This window comes from Pseudorca crassidens, chromosome 10, assembly GCF_039906515.1.
Source record: "Pseudorca crassidens isolate mPseCra1 chromosome 10, mPseCra1.hap1, whole genome shotgun sequence".
Lineage (NCBI taxonomy): Eukaryota > Metazoa > Chordata > Mammalia > Artiodactyla > Delphinidae > Pseudorca > Pseudorca crassidens.
The window spans coordinates 37991108-38009375 of record NC_090305.1 but is presented as its reverse complement, the minus strand read 5'-3'; the positions used below and the strand labels follow the sequence as shown (position 1 = coordinate 38009375).

The window sequence follows — 18268 nt, the reverse complement described above, 5'->3', positions numbered from 1 at the left end:
ATACATATACTATTATTTCTGTAAGATAGATTCTCGGAAGTAGAATAGCTGGGTCAAAGATCATTCACATTTTACATTTTAATAAATACTAACAAATTATCTACGTAAACTTACACTGATGTGTAACTTTTATTAACAGCATATGTAGATCATCAACACTGGATATTGCCGTTGTTTTGCCAGTCAAGAAACTGAAAAGTGGTATCTCACTTTAAGTCACCTTTTAGTGGAGTTGGATGTCTTTTCATGTGTTTCTTTTAGGCCATTTGTGTTTATTTTTCGTGAATTACTTGTTCATATTATCTACACAGAGAGAGCAAAGCAATGCCCTTTCCCTCTAGTCCTGCCCTCCTCATGTGTGGCACAAAGAGAGGCTCGAGCTCTCCAGTGACCCATGAGCACTCAGAGGTGAGGGTCCTCAGGTCCACAGTCTGCCTAGTGTCTGTCACATGAGGCTCTTAATATAGTCTCTGACTCTATTTGTGCACTGAGGGGAGTATCCGCTGTAGATTTTAAGCCGTGACCATACTTCGGGATTCATTTGCATTACCCCGGCATGCCTTCTGGCACTTAAGTATTTCCCAGAGTTAATTTGTCAGGGGGCGGGTTGTTGCCTGTTGCCATTCTCACACATTTTCTCTTCTAGATGAACTTTAGAATGCCGTGGTCACAACCCCACCCCATCTGCACCTTCACCAGTAAGAGACTCTGATGGGATTCTATCCAAGTTGTATTAAGGTTCATATATGTATTTTTTGAGTAGACTTGACATCTTTATGATATTTAGTCTTCCCATCGAGGATCATGGTATGATATGTTTATTTAGGTCTTATTTTATATCCTTCAGTAAAATTTTCTAGTTTTACCTTTCTTGTTAAATTTATTGCCAGTTTTTATCAATGAGATCATTTTCCATTTCCATTTTTAAATGATTATGGTCAGCACTGTAAGAACACTATTGATGTTTACATGTCTACAGATCTCTATCTTGTGTTCTGCCACCTTGTTAAATTATCTGTTATTGTTTTCTTTTCCTTTCTTGACTTTCTTTGGGTTTTCTTCCTCCACCTGCGTTTCACATATCTCTACCTGTTAATCCCAAGAATATCTAAAGCTCAGAATAAAACTAAAATAAGTTACAGTTAAAATAATCTCTTGGGCTTCCCTGGTGGCGCAGTGGTTGAGAGTCCGCCTGCCGATGCAGGGGACGCGGGTTCGTGCCCCGGTCCGGGAGGATCATCCACGTGCCGCGGAGCAGCTGGGCCCGTGAGCCATGGCCGCTGAGCCTGCGCGTCCGGAGCCTGTGCTCCGCAATGGGAGAGGCCACAACAGTGAGAGGCCCACGTACCGCAAAAAAAAAAAATAATAATAATCTCTTGATACCCTTAGGTTCAGAACTGCCTGCTACTAGCCCATGAAGCACCTTTGTATAAATTAGAAGAATTTCTCCTGACACTTTACTCTTATCTCCTGGGAAGATTGTCATAATTAATGGATTCATTTGGAATATGACACATTACTACAGAAAAATGTGATGATAAATATATGCAGCTCTCCAGTGTCTCCCTTAGATGAGGAGCTCTTGCGCCATCTCAGCCTGCACAGACATTCTCCATAGTGCTGCTTAGAGCCGTAGATTGTGTTATCACTGCCTCCGGAATCACCCCTTTCTTCCCAAGCCCACTACCTCAGCTAAGACTCTCGTTATAGGGACTTCCCTGGCAGTCCAGTGGTTAAGACCCCGTGCTTCCAGTGCAGGGGCGTGTGGGATCAATGCCTGGTTGGGGAGCTAAGATCCCACATGCTGTACATTGCGGCCAAAAAACAAATTTTTTTTTAAAAGAAAAAAGACTCTCGTATTTCACCTCTCATCACAGTACAACCCCTCCCGCCCCCAAAAAAGGACAAAAACAAAGTATAACCGGGTCTTCCTCTTCCCAGCCTCTCTCTTCCAGGACACCCTAGTCACAATCCAGAATAACCTTCCTAGAAGGAAGCCCTAGAAGTCCTCATCACGGTCTTCCTCAGCAGCCTCTCTCCTCTTATCCCCGCCCCACCGCATCCCCTGTGCTCTTCCCACTGCACCCAGGTGTCTCGGTAATTCCTCTTGCCTCTCAGTCTCAGTCTGCTCATCTGTAAAATGAGAATAGCAGTGCCTCCTCAGTAATTATGTGGTAAAGAGTAAACGATATATTACCTGCAGAAATGACTCGTATTGGGCTTGGCGCTGAGCACGTTAAGTTTTCTTTCCGCTTCCTACCCCCTCCCTCACAAGTACTTTGGAAATGGAAATGCTGTATAATTGTAACATGTTGTTATGATTATTTATGCCTCATTGTATGTCCATTACCCAGAGTTCTTGTATTTTGGCAAGAATTCATCATATTTGACCTCTAATAAGGAACATTTGAAAATATTCCAGAAGGGAAAAAAAAACACTTTAATTGCAGCCTGAGTATGCCACTGGAAAAAAAAAGCATACTGCAGCCTCAGTGTGCCACTGAAACAAGTTCCACGAAAGGGTTTTCTGCTGCCCCTGGAGCTCATGGTGAACACTGTGTGTGCCAAGGTGTGCGTAGTCCCCTGGATGAGAAGAGTGGGTGGCAACTGCCTCAGGGAAACACAGGTTATGTCTGCAGGAGACGGAGGATGCTCAGGAGACGTGCTGAGAACAAACACAGCCCTCCCCCCATGAGGATTTCTTATACTGCACGACTGCTGCCTTCTGCTGACTACAGAAAATGTTTTGTGGTTAAGAGTCGGTTTCCACATGTGTTTATTGGTTTAAAGAACTGACTTGGTTTCGGCCACATTTGGTTGTCTGTCGTCTTTTGTTGTAGGCTCTCTCCTGATTGGGTTTCCATTGGGTTTTAATCAGAAACCATGTGGTGAAACATTTTGGATTCAAATTAGAGTTTATCAGAAACATCTATCTCAATTCTCTAGCATATTTTTTTTACATGAAATGTTCTCTGTTAACTATAGCAGATTCAAGAAAACTGAGATGTTGGGATTCTGGGCAGTCAACAATGGCCACTCAAAAGACCTGCTATGTTACATTAGCCTCCCAGCATGTATGCTTCAAATACTAAAATTAAAGTGCTATATGGTTACGTTGTATCTGGTCCCTTAGAATTAGTTGTGAATAAAGTCAATCACAAACTCAATTATATGTAATGATTTAATATAAAGCAATTTAACATTAAATATCTCAGTTCTTTTACTACTAATCAAATGAGTAAAAATATGAACATTTAAATGAACTAAAGGGAGATGGTGATTTGTTAGTTGAGGTATTTGAAAAGCCCCACTTGTTTGAAACACATGTGAACAGTTACAACTCTTTCTTGACCAATACAGTACTGTCTACTATACTTTAACTTTTATGTGTGACTCAGAACAGGAAGTTGTTGGTTAGAAAGCTACTACTTGTCTCTCTAAATCCCTTCTGTAAGCAATAAAGTAGCAGTGATATATGATAAAACTAGCATAGTAAAATGTTAATGGTAGAACCTAGGTAGTGGATATACTGATATCTACTGCAAAATTCTTTCAACTTTACTGTATTCTGGAAATCTTTCATAATAAAATATTGGGGGAAAATTCATCTTAAAAAAAAAAGGAAAGAAACATCTATCTCAGAGAACACAGGTGAAACCCAGAACGGAACAGAAAGCAAACAAGAAATAATGTAATAATAATATGAACAGAATAGTCTCAGAGGGAAGGAACACAGAGAAACTGAGAAGAGCTGCATAGAAACAGAGCCAACCCCTCACAGAAGGACCAGAGAAAGGTGTGGGGAGCCAGCAAGCTGTCACATCAGGGTCTGGGTGGGGCATTCTTCTAGTTCTGACCAACCTGCAGTCCTTGGGGCTAGAAACCATGATTAGTAGCCCCTACCCACCCTGAGCTCGGACAGAGTGCTTAACGGGCAGATGCAGTTCACTACTCCAAAGATGGGCCCCTGAAAAGTCCTGTCTCTCCTTTCCATCCCTACTGTCTGTGCCCTTTTCTCAGTTTTCCTTCCCAGAGCCGTCCTGGCCTCCACTTGTACTTGTGAACCCAGGGCCTAGGGTGTCAGAGAAGACATGCATGCAGAGGGGCTCATCACTGACGACGGGACCACCCTTCCTGCCTGCCCCTCCCCCATGTGCTGTAGCTGGGTCAGACCTATGGGTTGCAGGTTAGAAAACGGTGCAAGAACTGCATCTCCAACCCCATGTCTCCAAATATAGCTCCTCAAACTGTTCGACTTCAGTTGTTGATTTCACTTAGGAGATACTTGTATGTGTTAAAAAATATTTTCCACAAAGCCTAGAAGAGTATACAGAGAAAAGTACCTCTCCTTTCCACCTCTGGCCCCTAAGCCCTCTGTTCCCTTCTCTGGGGTTAATGTATTTGATATGTACCTTTTTTTTGATATGTACCTTTTCAGAGGTCACAGTGATAACACTGTTAGCTTTTAAAATTATTCTTATGTCTTTCTGCTTCCATTGCTGTGGCGACTAGATTTACCAGCTCTATCTGCTTTCTCCATATCTCATCCTCTCTCAGACTTTGACCCCTGGTGGACCAATGAGTGTGAGCAGAATGAGTCGGACCCCATCCCTGCCAACTGCACCGGCTGTGCCCAGAAATTACCCCTCAAGGTGATGCTCCTGGAAGACACCCCAAGGAAATTTGAGAGACTCCATCCTCTGGTGATCAAGGTGAGCAAGAAGGCAGATTCTCCCACTGATCGATTACCCATTTCATGGCTAGGAAACATCAAGCGCTGTGACATTCGTGATTAGTAATTCCGTGTTGTCTTGTTGCACTTTTGTTTTCTGCCTTGCCAAGACCGGACAACCCCTGTCATCTGAGGGGCTTCAGCGTTTTTTGTGCCAGTACCCTGAGGTTGCAGAAGGCTTCACCGAAGGGTTTTTCACCAAGTGGTGGCGCTGCTTTCCTGAACGGTGGTTCCCGTTTCCTTACCCATGGTGAGTGTGGAAAGGGCCGCTCAGCGTGCATGTGTGCAGAGAGGGGGCAGACCAAATGTCAGAACCATACTATGGATAATTACTGCCAAGACGCTACTATGCCCAGCACTGTGCAAGCACTTTACAATATACTCTTCAAGTCAAATGATACTCAGGGGTGCACTGTTGCAAACTTGATGAGAGAAAGTGGGTGAGTCCAAAGAGGTGTGTCAAGAGGGGCACCACTGTGGTGGACACCGAGATTGCCTGATAGACTCATAATTTACTTCTAAGTATGTGTTTAGCATTTGTGTTCATGCTGAGTGGGTCCTGAGCATTGAGGACTGCAGAGAGAGCACAAAGAATAAAAGGGAAAGTTATTTCTTGGCAGCCAGGCTGTGTGCCTTGGTACTGAGTATCTGTTACTCATTGGTGATGCTCATAATAGCTCTGGGAAGTAGGAATTATCACTGTCATTTTTCAGATCAGAAAAGTGGGAATCAGGTTAAGTACCTTGCTTAAGGTCACCCAGCCAGAATTGAGACCCAGGTCTATCTCCTTGTTCCTTGCTGTGTCCTATAGAAGACATGGTCTGTTTCTTCAGGTGAAGTTGTTTTCTAGAAGAAAAGGAAGGCCAGTTTACTTCTAGAACCATTCCAAAGAGAATTAAAACTGCTTTTTCAGGCCTTTTGTTGGATGATTTCTGTGCTTCTGCCTTTCTTTAAATGCCGTTTATTTACATGATCAAATACTCGGTGTAACAAGCTGATACAGGCTTCCTCCCTCATGCTGCTCCACCTCAGAAGGTTCATGACTTTTGCTTCCTCCTCCTCCCTTCTTCTATCTTGCCCTGTCTGCTGTTACTTCAGTCTCTTTGCCAAGAGAGGATGAATGGAGTGTTTCTTTTCTCCCTCTATATGTTGTTTTAGCTGGATTTTATAAATACCCCACCCACACAGACAAATCATGGCAGTAGAGTTTGTGTGTGTGTGTACATTTTACTATTAATTGATTTGGCATGACTGTTCTTCATGGACTTAATACTTCAGATATTGTCCTGACATTTTTCCCTCTTCACCCACCGCCCACAGTTTTCCCACCCTTGCCGAGCTCTCTGTTAGTCACGGAGTTAGGCTGGCTTGCCCAGTTTAACTACATTTTTCTCTTTTACACATTTTACAGGAGAAGGCCTCTGAACAGATCACACCTTTTACGTGAGCTTTTTCCTGTGTTCACCTACCTGCCGTTTCCAAAAGAAGCCTCCTTGAAAAAGTGCTTCTTTCTTCAACCAGAACCTATTGTGGGGAGTAAGGTAGGAAATTTTGAGAGGACTTGGCTCTAGAATTTTTCTCATTTGGTACCTGGGCTGATGTCATAAAGCCTTCCCTGTGTGTCAACTTAGGGGCTGAATTGAGGGGTCAGCCACATAATCTAAAGTTCTCTCCTCCTCCTGCTTGCCAACAGACCTGACTTTTTACTGAAGACACACTTACAGAAAGTCTAGTTACCTTGCAGATGTATTTCCTGCCCTTAACACCTGGGGGCAAGTTACTTTTCTATATTAAAGGAAGTAAAATCCTAAAATTTGAAGGGTCCTGAGCATCCCGTTAGTCTGACTTCCCTACCTCCAAGTAGAAAGCAGGCAGACTATGAATGAATAGTATGTAAATGAATAGTCCAGCTTACTCATTTTATAGAGAAGGAAACTGAGCCCCAGAGAGAGTGTCATTTGCCCAAGGACACAGCAAGTTAATAAGAGGTCTCTCCTCACCCTCCACTCCCAGGTTGGCTTTCCCCAGAAAAAAACAAATGAGAAACTTCAGATAGAGAACCGGGAAAGCAAAAAGCTTGGGAGCATGGAGAGGTTTGGGAACAAAAAGGCTGACAAGCCTGTGCCTGAGGCAGGCAGCCCAGTGTGTGTGGTAGTGGTTCTCATCTCAGTCCGTGGCCAAGTACCCAGAGCCCACATTTACCGTCTCTGGGGCCAGCGGACTGGGCATAGCTGTTCTGTGTTTGTGTCTGTTTACTTTTCTCTGAATTGCTCTTTTTTTGAGTCTCATTCCTGAAGAAGGTTTTTGAGCCTGGATTGGTTTGGAATAATTAAAAGGATGAATTTTCCTTTATTAAAAAATTAAATTTGCTGAACTGTGACCCTACCAACTCTGGGTTGTGTCTTTAACCTCCTGACACTATTGTTTGGCTCCAATTTGCTGAATCGTGTTAAAGGAATTTCAAAGCCTTTAAAAACAATCCTTCCATCTAGAAGTAAGAACTTCTGTCTGCCAGCTGTAGGGTGGAGGTGCTGGGCTGTTGCCTCAGATTTTAAAGAAGTTTATCCTGCTGTTTTCGGCTAGAACTCGGGGCCCTAGTATGATTTCATCTTCATAATTATGATATAATTCTGGGTGAGGGCCTTGATCTTTATCTTGGGTTTTCCCACTTGAACCTTAAGTTAATTTCACCAGTCTGCTTAACAGGGACACCAAGGAGCCCAGCCAAAGGGTTAAATACACAGTTACACAGACTGTCAGAGTCATCTTGTTGCAGTTCTCAAGGATGTTTTGGGAAGGGGAGTGGCCCAAATAGTCAAAAATCCTGAGAGTCTGATTTCTTAGAGCATCTGTTCCCCACCCTGGCCCAGGCTGTCCTTCCTCCACAGCCTTGTTACTCCTCCCTTGGTCCACATCCCTGTGCCCTGGACCCTGGTAAAGTCACATGTCTGTGGGCCCAGAATTCAAGAGGAAGCCTTGGGATAGAAGATAAGCAGTGGGGGCTGATTGTTGAGAGGCCCTGGGGGAAGGGGTGAGGGGCTCCAAGGCCCACTTTACCCACCCCACGGTGTTGCCTAGGGCTGGCCCACTCCATCCCGTTGTCAGTTCCTCCTCATCCTGAATGTGGAGGAACATGGTCCCACCCCCCTCAGGCCTATATGAAACAGAGATACATCCACTTATTTTTGTCTTCTGGGATTTTTTCAAGACTGCATATGTCAGGGCTTCTGCCAGTGTTACTACCAGTTAGTCACAGGCCAGCTCAAGACACTAGTCCTCCTTCTGTCACTATAGCAGCAGTTGAAATGGCTCTAGCGTTTCCATGGACACAGAGTCATGGCCAGGGCCTGTGGGAGCAACCAAGAGACCAGGGTTGGGAAGCAGGAGAAGATAGGGCCACATCCCAAGGCTCTAGAGGACCCAAGCGGTGAAGGAAAAACCAGGATGTGGCCCAGGGAGTCAGACTTCTTACCCCTGCTTTATAAGGGCATATAAAGAGCTTCCCTAGAGGGCAGGGGCTGGGAGGAGGGGGAAGAGGGGAGGGAACGGGAGACGCTAGGGTTTTCTCTCACCATCTAGACAGGAAGAGAAGCCTGAGCAAGACCAACCTCTCCCTTTATCTCTACTCCCTGCCCCTCCCCAACCCCAGGGTTCACAGCTCTACCTGGTGCACAGCAGGTTGCACCTAATGCCTGTTGGTAGCAGTATTATGCCCTCAGGAGTGCAGTAGTTACCTGTGTAGGTGTATATCCTGTTATCTCCTTAGCTTTCAAAATCAGAGGCTGATCTTACTGTCATTAGTTTTTAATCAGTAGCAACATGTATCTGCTCACTTGAGTCTTGCCAAAAAGTATAAACTTGAACTTGCTGCTGTCAAAAGCCTAACAGTAAGTGATAATGTTCCATGGACCGTTGTCCGAAGGATATGCAAACTATCTATCTGGGTCAAACCAGACCCTCAGAAGATTGCCTATTTAGATCACCACGTGTTGGCCTCTGCTAGACTTTTGTTAAAATACAATTAGATACTTTGCCTTTGACCTACTTTGAAACTGTGGCTAGAAATAGTTGTGAATTATGAAGCTCGTGCCGTTTCTGCTACAGGGCTGTCATTGAGGATGCTGCCCACAAAACTACACGATGTCTCTTTAGGAAAAACCATAGAAGAAATCTTACCCTGGTCTCAGTACCAGGAGATGCCATACTTAGGAGGAACTAGTTTGTTTTTGTCTTTTGGACGTAACTGTGAATTGTGTTCTTGGTACTGTTTTCCTCTTTGCTTAGGCTGCGAGGAAGCTCAGAGCCATATGTGTAAGAGTTTTTGTGTATTACTGTCCCGTGCTCAGGGGTTTTATTTTGTTTTCCTTTCCTTCCTTTTCTTCCCCCATGTCTTTTCCTCCAGATGCATAGGATGCATGACCTGTTTACCATTGGCAGCGGCGAGGCCATGTTGCAACTCATCCCTCCCTTCCAGTGCCGAAGACATTGCCAGTCCATGGCGATGCCACTAGAGCCAGGGGATATTGGTAGGTGGAGCCTCCGGCGGGCAAGGTCACTGGAGGGTCTTTTTACTTTTTAACTCAAAAAACATTCTAAAAATTAAATATTGCCTTCACAAAGATTCATTAAGTAGAGTCAAAATAGCATTCTTTTATTAAAAAGGTCAATATTTATGCTTAGATGTAGTGAGAAAATGTAGCAGAGAGAAATGTCTTGTATGCACATTTAGAATGTATGTGTCCATTGGCTTTATTTATTTATTTTTTTTGGCCACACCACGTGGCTTGTGGGATTTTAGTTCCCCGACCAGGGATCGAACCCAGTTCCTCAGCAGTGAGAGCATGGAGTCCTAACCACTGGACTGCCAGGGAATTCCCTCCATTGGCTTTAGAGATTTCAATTTAGAACGAATTATTATGGGGAGTATTTAGAGTGATCCTTTATTTTACGGATAAGGAGATTGAGATCCAGAGAGGAGAGGTGACCACCTCAAGGCCCCACCATCAGTTAGGCAAAGCATCAGTGTTAAGTGACTCCTTTCACTGAGTCAGGCCAGAGGAGGTACAGTTCAGATTTGAGGAAAGCCTTTCTGTGCCTATTTTGCTAATAAAATGATGCAGGCAGGATGTAAGGGCAGCAGCCACCCAAGGAAATACTGCCTTCCGTGTGTGTCCCACAGCCAGGTCACAGCCTCACAGTCATCACTCACCCTTGGCTCCATGATTTCCCAATGTGACTTGTTCTGTACCTGATATTCTAAAAATCCGTTCCAAAGAAACAGCCTTGAATCAACTGCTGTCAGTAGCTGTCAGTTTGACAGTGGAATTTCCTTGGCAGAAGCACATAAATCAGCAAGCATCACCATCATCCTCCTTGTTTTTCTTGCCTCACAAAACCTAGGGGAGCCCTGGAGTTCCTGGCAGAGCCCAGACTGGTTTTCCAGTTGATTTCTTTTAATTTTATCTATTCGGAAGACCCCAATCCCTAGAAACCTCTCATCTCATTTGGAGGTCGGATGCAGACTGCGAACTGCCAAACTTTAACCCAACCAAGTTACATAACTTTTATTTCCATTTAAAAATGAAAAAATAAAAATAATGCACAAATTAAGCATTAACCGATAATGGAGCACAGCTGGTCTGGCACTTGAGAATTACTGCGGAAAAGAGGATTCTTATGTGGAAATTATTCCAAAACCGTCTTCCTTTAGTGGAGTGATGCTGCACAAGTCTGTATGGCATTCTGGGTTTGGAGTGTGTAGTTGTGCTTGAAAAAGTTTCTGTCTTATGTTCTACAAACGCCTGACAGTTCAGACAGCTACAGAAACACTTGAGTTATCCAAATTCCATGTTTTCGGCTCCCACAAGCATCCAGAATGCCAATTATAGAATTAGGGAAAAAGAAAAAAAGATGGGTGAGTGGCAGTGATTCAAGAAGCTTTGCGCCACAAAGGCTGCTGCGGCTGGTCCAGAACAGCTTAAAATCCAGAGCCTGATGCTTGTTGTGCTGTTACCGGCAGACTGCTGACCAGAGGGGAAGGAGCCCTGTGGTCGGCAGTGTCCATGAAGGCCAGCACATGACAGGAACGTTGAGAACTAATGGAGACGGACCAGAGCAAGGGGAAGCGGGCAAGTCAGGAGAAGAGTGGAGGTGGAGAGGGCGGAGGAGGACAGTGGACACTTGAAGCAGCGGCAGAAATAGAAGCAGTGGCCGCAGCTGCCACAGTGAAAAATGAGGGCAAGAAAGCAGACCCTGACAGTGGAGGAGACTAATTTAGTGGCTGTAGGACAGGTGGCAGCTCCTGCACCTAAGAGACCCTTAAGAATAGCACTGTGACAAGCAGGTTCTGTGTTTTTTTGACAAAATAAGCATTATCCTGTGAAAGCGGAGGGGAAGGGGATCACCAGAAAACCTGTGACGGGCGGCGTTTTCAAGAATGACGTGGGTGTCAGTCGGGCATCAGAGGTTGATGCTGGTGAGCCCACACACCTGCCATGATGGTACAGTCACGGCTCGTAGTAACCTTTCTGGAGTCACCAAGTAGAGGGCACATCCGTTCAGCGCTGTCAGTTTAAAGATGGGTGGTATATATCATTCTCTAGAAATGTTTCCATCAGGAAGTTATTGAAGTGTTAAAATTGTGTAACATTACCTTCCTAGCCTATTCCTGTCGCTCAAATGATATAGGTCAGTGTTTCCTAATCGATTCTTCGGATCACTCATGACCCTAGGGGGCAAACAGGAGCCCCTTGGAAAGACCCTTGGCAAATAGGGCTCTTGAGTCATTGACTTTGGGAAATGCCTGTCTTGTTGAAACATAGTATACATTAGTGTACAAAAGGCTCTGAGAAGCCTTGGAGAAATCCAGTGTTTTTCAAACTTACTTGACCAGGGAACCCTTTTTCCTTGGACTGTTTTATGGGGTGCTACTGTCTGCAGAATACAATTTAGGAAATACTGGTTTGGGTTAATCTGGAAGTTCTGTAATGAGACCATATTATGTATAACCTCAGGAGAATTGGATAGGGGGTCCTGGCGCCCCTCAGAACCCGTTCTGTCTTCTTGCTGAAAAAAATGAGACCTGAGAATTGATGTCCCATATCAGCCTTATCTAGAGCATCCTGCTTTTGTAAACCTGCTGAATGGTGATTCACAATTACCCAGGTGAGGGCTGGTGATGAAGCACTTTGGTTCATAGTGGCTCCTATTGGCTGTCAGGTTACAGAGAGGACTGATAATAACTGGGGATACTTATGCCAGGAAGAGCTAAAAGACCTCCAGAGCAAGCATTGCCTCTGAGTCTGTAGGTGAGTCTGAGGGCAGCTCTGGTGGACCTGCCTTGCTCGTGCCCACGGGTAGGCCTGACATTCACATGCTTTCCTTGTTCGTGTCTCCCTTCAAGGCTATGCTGGCGCCACCCACTGGAAGGTCTACATTATAGCCAGAGGGGTCCAGCCTTTGGTCATTTGTGATGGAACCACCCTCTCAGAACTGTAGGAAACAGAACTAAAGGAACAGGTTTGAGAGCTGAAGACCGGATCGAAAGGGGGAAAATAAAAACAAAAAACGATGAAACCACTTTCCAGGGGTTGGTTGCCTGCCCTGTGCATGCGTGTGTGAGCCAGTTGTGTGCTGGAAGCAAAGGCCAGAGCCCAGCCCTCCCAACTCTTCCAGCCCAGTTGCTTGGCCAGGACCTTGCCAATACCCATCTGTGAGAGACTGGCCTCTTCCAGGCCTTTTGGCACCAAAGCCTTGAGGCTGCCCTTCAGGCAGGGAGCACGGTTGATACCTTCCCTCACTTGCATGACATGATCCCCTCTGCTGGCTCCCTGGCCACGAGAGGGCAGTCACCAGGTCCTGACTTTAGAGCCATCCTCTACCAGGTGGGCCTGCCTGTCCTCTCTTCCTGGTCACACCACCCTGTACTTTTTTTGGAAAGCCATGGATGATTAAAGAAGTCATTGCAGTTTCCCAAGCAGAATGGAATCTAGAACCAGTGAAAAAGGATCAAATAACCTCAAACTGCACTCAAGAAGTGCACTTCTTTCCCAGTGTCCATGGCTCTTGGAGTATCAGCGATGCCAGGTCGGAGTCTGATTGTAATTGAAATGGTAATTCCTAAGGTAGTTCTTGTCTCCATTCTATCAGTTCTTATGCCTCTCCCCTCCCTCCCCTTCTCCCTTGCCTATCTGGATGGCTTCTCAGAAGTTGGGCTCCTGGTCTCCCTCCCTTGGATGGGCCAGCGCCCTCTACTGCTGAGGCAGCACTGCTCTTGTCAACTATGTTGCTTTTACCAACTGTCTTCGGAGGGGGAGAGGGTGCCTCCCCGGGTTTGATCTTTAGGGTCCAACTTTCTGTAGGAAAGATGTTTTACAGACGTGTCAAGCTGATGTTGTAATGTGGTTGGGGAAGGAACTCCAGACCCAGAGTCTTGGCCAGCTGGGTGTACGACTGTGTGACCCTCTGTCTTGAAATGATTTCTCTCTCTGTACTGGGAGCCAAGGTGAGGTGTTTTTATTTTTTGTGAAATTATAAAATCATGTTCTTTTTTTTTTTTTTTTTTTTTTGCGGTACACGGGCCTCTCACTGTTGTGGCCTCTCCCATTGCAGAGCACAGGCTCCGACGCGCAGGCCCAGCAGCCATGGCTCACGGGCCCAGCCACTCCGCGGCATGTGGGATCTTCCCGGACCGGGGCACGAACCCGTGTCCCCTGCATCGGCAGGCGGACTCTCAACCACTGCGCCACCAGGGAAGCCCAAATCATGTTCTTTTGATTGGATGATTCACTGTGCTCATTGTTTTCCCCAAGTGCTTTTAGTGTGTCTTAAGTGTGTAAAGAAGGACACTCTTTTCTTGTTTCCTTTTTCCCTTTATTATTCCTTTATCGACTCTTAAAAATCTGGCTTCTGAAAATGCCATTGCCAAGTTGAAGAAAAAGCAAACCACACTGCAGCCCTGGTTCTGAACTGCAGAAATCAAACAGATACTGGAGGTGTCTGTGTCGAGTTACAGACCAGAGGCAGACAGTGGTGAGGGAAGAGGGTGGGTGTGACTCCTTATGGGGTCTTCATCCTTGCAGGCACCCCTGCACCTTGTCCCCAGGCCCTCTTTCTCTACACATCTCACGAGCAGCAGTGAGGATCGTCAGGTGCTTGAGTGGCCTGTGTGTGGGCTTGTAAAGGACATGGAGGGTTCGCAGAGTCCAGGGTGGAAAAGCTCAGAGCCTCCTCCATGGTCTTGAGTGAAACTAGGATGAATTGTACCTGAGGGAATTTTTCCTTAAAAGAATCAGGCCTTGTGTGAATTGATACAGGAAAAACAAAACTTTGTGTCCATATGAAAGTCACGCTGCTAAGCAGTTACAATTTAAGAGGTTTTAGATCAGAGAGATCATTTGGAGGCCAGCTTTGTGCAAGTTTTTTGAGCCTTTTCAGTGTCCTTACCCCTACTGCGTAAGGGGAAGGTTTATACCTAGACAAGTTCTTCAGAGGCCTCTCAGCGTTTTCCTTAAATTAGGTCCTCTGGGTTAACAAAAGACAGGGTTCCTTAGGAGCAAAGTAACTGTTTTGTTGATGGAAATTTGTGTTTTTATGAATTACCCTGTGTTCCTTCCCCATTTTACTCCAGCCCTTTACACCTTAAATGTTCATAAAATACCTTCCTCAGCTCAAAACTGAAAAACCCTTGTATGTGTTGGTGTTCTGAGTCATCCTCTGGGAGGTCCCCTGAGCTGTCTACAGTTCAACAAAGAATGGTATGGCAGCAGATAAGTAGAGACTTTTTAAAATCATTTAAAAATCTGTCCAGTTCAGAATTGAATATAGATTTATGTTAGGGGAGAAGTTCTCCAAAGAGGTTTTCCACTTTTAATTACTGGATACTGAGAAGTAATTCACCTTTTTCTCAAGGTAATTCTGAAAAGCAGAATCTACCACTGACCAGTCAATGATCAATGGGTTGCCGGCCAATTCCTTTCTAGTTATCCAAGTCTTTGTGTGAGGGTGCCGCAGGATCTCCCCTGCTCACCTAGCTCTCAGCTCCTCCATTGAAGCAGCAAAAGTCCCTCCACGTTTCCCGGTGTGGGAAAAGGGTCATAAAGATGAGGAAACAGGGTCGGGGGGCTGGTGGGACTACATAACTCCCCATCTCTACCACCACAGTAAGAGCAAAACCGCAGAGCTTGCTTTAAACAGAGGGACTTGCTCTCGTGAATTTGAGTTGTTTAGTAAGAGGTCACATGCGGTGACCTCCGCGCATGGGCTAGGTTCCCTTTCTTGTCAGTTCCCAGAGCAGAGGCTCGTGTCCCCAGATTTCAACTCTCAGGGGAGAAAGGCTGCTTTGGCACCAGTTTGAAGTATTATATCCAGGTGTCCTGAGGTCCCCAGGAGTCAGGTGTTGAACAGACTCTACACCTGTTCTGGCTTATGAAGAGAGGTAGAACTTATCCTCTCGCCACTCTCAATTTTTCAAGGAAAGGAGAGAGTGAAATAACTGGTTTATGAAAACAGAATCTGCCTCTTCGGCAAAATACAAAACGTCTATGAAGTGGACAAATTTGGGGTCATTTTCTGAGAGAAAGAAATAGTAACATTTGTCCAGTCCATTCCAGCTTGAGTGTCTCGAGGGGCTTCCCTGGTGGCACAGTGGTTTAGAATCCGCCTGCCAATGCAGGGGACATGGGTTCAAGCCCTGGTCTGGGAAGATTCCACATGCCGCAGAGCAGCTAAGCCCATGCACCACAACTACTGAGCCCGTGCGCCACAACTACTGAGCCTGTGCGCCTAGAGCCCGTGCTCCGCAACAAGGAGAAGCCACCGCAATGAGAAGCCCATGCACCACAGAGAAAAGTAGCCCCTGCTCGCTACAACTAGAGACAGCCCGCGTGCAGCAACAAAGACCCAACACAGCCAAAAAAAAAAAAATAATTAATTAATTAAAAAAAAAAGTGTCTCGATATACATGATCTCTGATCTTTTGTCAGTCCTGTAAAGCAGGTATTAGATCCTCATTTTACAAGTAAAGAAACAGGACAGTCCTGGGGCTGAGGACTGTCCTGTAGATGGCTGGTTCCACCAGTAATGGTTCCACATTATTTTCCTGCTACAGCAAGTATGGTGCCCAGGAATGAAGCTGTGGGTTTAATTGACTCAGGTGTGCCCAGCCAGGTAGGAGAACCTAGGGGCAGGGTCAGCAAGCCGGGAACTCTTCAGGGTTTGTTTTCAAAACTGTTTTAGCCAGAAATGGAGAGAATCTAACAGATGACTTTTGTAAAAAGCCTTTCACTTTTTCCCTCCCCATCTGAAAGCTCTTTTAAGAGTGAATGTGGCTGGAACACAACCATGTCCAGCCATCTTCCCATCACCACAAGTTTCCAGATGTGTGACCAGAAGAAGGACTCTGCCCAATTCCGGTTGTGGGTCCCCTTGGAGTTTACATCACTTGTTTTTGAGTTCTCGGTTTTCTATTCCCTTCTTCCAAAACCCAGCATACACCTCAGCGTAGGAACAATTATTTTAAAACAAAATAGTTCCTCAGCTGCAGGTGATGGCCTCAATCATTTTAGTACAGTCTAGATGATATTTTGCTCATTAACCAGTGCCTTCCATTGTGAAAATTCAAAACCTCAAAGCAGATGTTTGCTTCTCATCTAATCCTTGTCCAGCAGAAGGCCAGGTCGTAGGGGAAAGTGAAGTCTGGTTGCAAGGAGAAAGACGCTCTTGTCTACCTTTTGAGAATCAATTATTAAACAGGAATCTCTTAGGCTTTTGAGTTCTCCTATCGATGGAAGAAAAACTCTCCTGACTTACAAGTTCCACACTCATTAACTTTCATTTTTAAACTTTTTCACCCACTAAAATTGGTTGAAGGACGGGAGTGCCAGAGATGTGCTTTAAAATAGCATTTTGGTTTGAGAGCCTCTCCACGTTTGGACCTGCGTATATTGGGTCCAGAGCAGACGCATATCTGAGCCAGGAGGCTATGAAGGTCAGGCGCTTATGGAGAGAGCCCTGTCACAAATGAAAAATGGGAGGCTCTGGGAACGTGCTGTGTCGCCATCAGCCTCCCCATATCTCCAGCAGCTTCTTCTGCAAAAGCATCTCAGAGAAGATGGACGGGCGGTCTCCCTTGTGCACCACATCCGAGTCCACCCACCGGGCGCAACGTGGCTTTAAGTGCTGGCCTTGGTGAGAAACCTTCCAGCCAGCTCGTCTATGGTCCAGGTCCTCTAGTGTCTGGTTTCCCTGTCCTGCGTAATTTAAGCATTAGAGCTATAAATCTGTTATTTCTCCCTCTCTGGAGACTGTGAAATGTCCAGCCCTCTTCAGAATAGTAGAGAGAAGAAATGTTAACTGCAAGTGGAGGCCTGGAACTGTCCAGACATGGTGGGGCTGCCCACAGGCCATTCCTCCTGTCTTCATGCAGCTGAAATCTGTCAGTCAGCCCACATCAATCCAAGAGTGAGCCACAGCTGCAAGCACCCGTGCTGAGGAGAGAAACCAATTTAGAGTTTCAGACAGAAATTGGAGTGTTGGGACATCTGCTTTGTGCCAGGCATAATTGTCCTCATTATTCCTAACAACAGCTCTGTGGGGTAGGTGAGGTCAGCAGTGTCCCACCCTTCAAACTTCAGCCCCTCAGAGCACTTCCAGCCTGTCAAGGAACAAACTCGCACTTAACCTATGAAAATTGGTGACGGAAACTGACAGACCTGTGGCATTCCCAGAGAAGCCCCAGCCTCATAGGCGACTTTCCCTCCAAACTTCTCTCCATAGTTTCACCCTCAGAAAAGTGCTGGCTGTGGTCTCTTCCTCCCCCTCCCTCCTGGGGAAAGGTCAGTAACAGACGCCTAGGCTGGGGGAGAACACTGGAGAGGCAAAGGGAAGCAGGAACTCAGTGCTCAGCCTCTTCCCCGCCGCCATCAGGGACGGGAGCCAGGACGGCTGCAGCTCGTCTTCAGGGAACCAGGGTGGTGGGCCTGGGTGGTCCCAGTGAGCAGAGGAAGGGGGACACCTGTCCCGCCACGAGTGCTCCAAATGGTCTAAGCTCTTACTCTCTGTTCAGTGTGGAATGTTGACCATAACTTAATGTCCTGCAAACTTGTAAAGAATGTATGTAAATTAAAGTTTTATGTAACAAAAATTTTTACTTTTTGCAATTAAAAGTGTGTACATTGGTTGATAAGAACTTTCCTGTACTTGATGTCATTCTTTGGTTTCCAGTTTTATCTTCGCCCATAACTCGGAGACTTGTAGCCACATCCTACTCGTGAGGCAGGCCTCAAGGCTCTTCTGTGGGCCTCCGGGTTACCTGTCCACATGGGCCTTGGTCCTTCTGACACCTACACCCGGCTTTGTACTCGCCTGCGTTCACAGATTCTTCTGTTATCCCTGTTCTAACCCTTTGCCCACAATGACTTCTGATCTCCTGTTCCATGAGTTCTCAAATCTCAGTCCTCCTGTTAATACTCTCCCCTGTTCTTGCACTCTGCCCCAAATTCAAATGAGACCCTCAACGCCATTTTCCTTCTCCCAGAC

General features: G+C 45.8%; 1 protein-coding gene across 6 annotated transcripts in view; it reads left to right on the top strand.

Moving 5' to 3' along the window:
- Nucleotides 1-17918, top strand: part of C10H6orf89 (chromosome 10 C6orf89 homolog) — a 33552-nt gene extending 15634 nt beyond the window's left edge. For all 6 annotated transcript variants that reach the window (XM_067753144.1, XM_067753143.1, XM_067753141.1 and 3 more), the window contains 5 exons: nt 4558-4712; nt 4843-4982; nt 6144-6273; nt 9135-9258; nt 12135-17918. In XM_067753144.1, coding sequence (XP_067609245.1) covers nt 4558-4712; nt 4843-4982; nt 6144-6273; nt 9135-9258; nt 12135-12229 — 644 coding nt within the window. In that variant the 3' untranslated portion in view covers nt 12230-17918. The remainder of the gene's footprint in view (nt 1-4557; nt 4713-4842; nt 4983-6143; nt 6274-9134; nt 9259-12134) is intronic.
- Nucleotides 17919-18268: the final 350 nt, after the last annotated feature.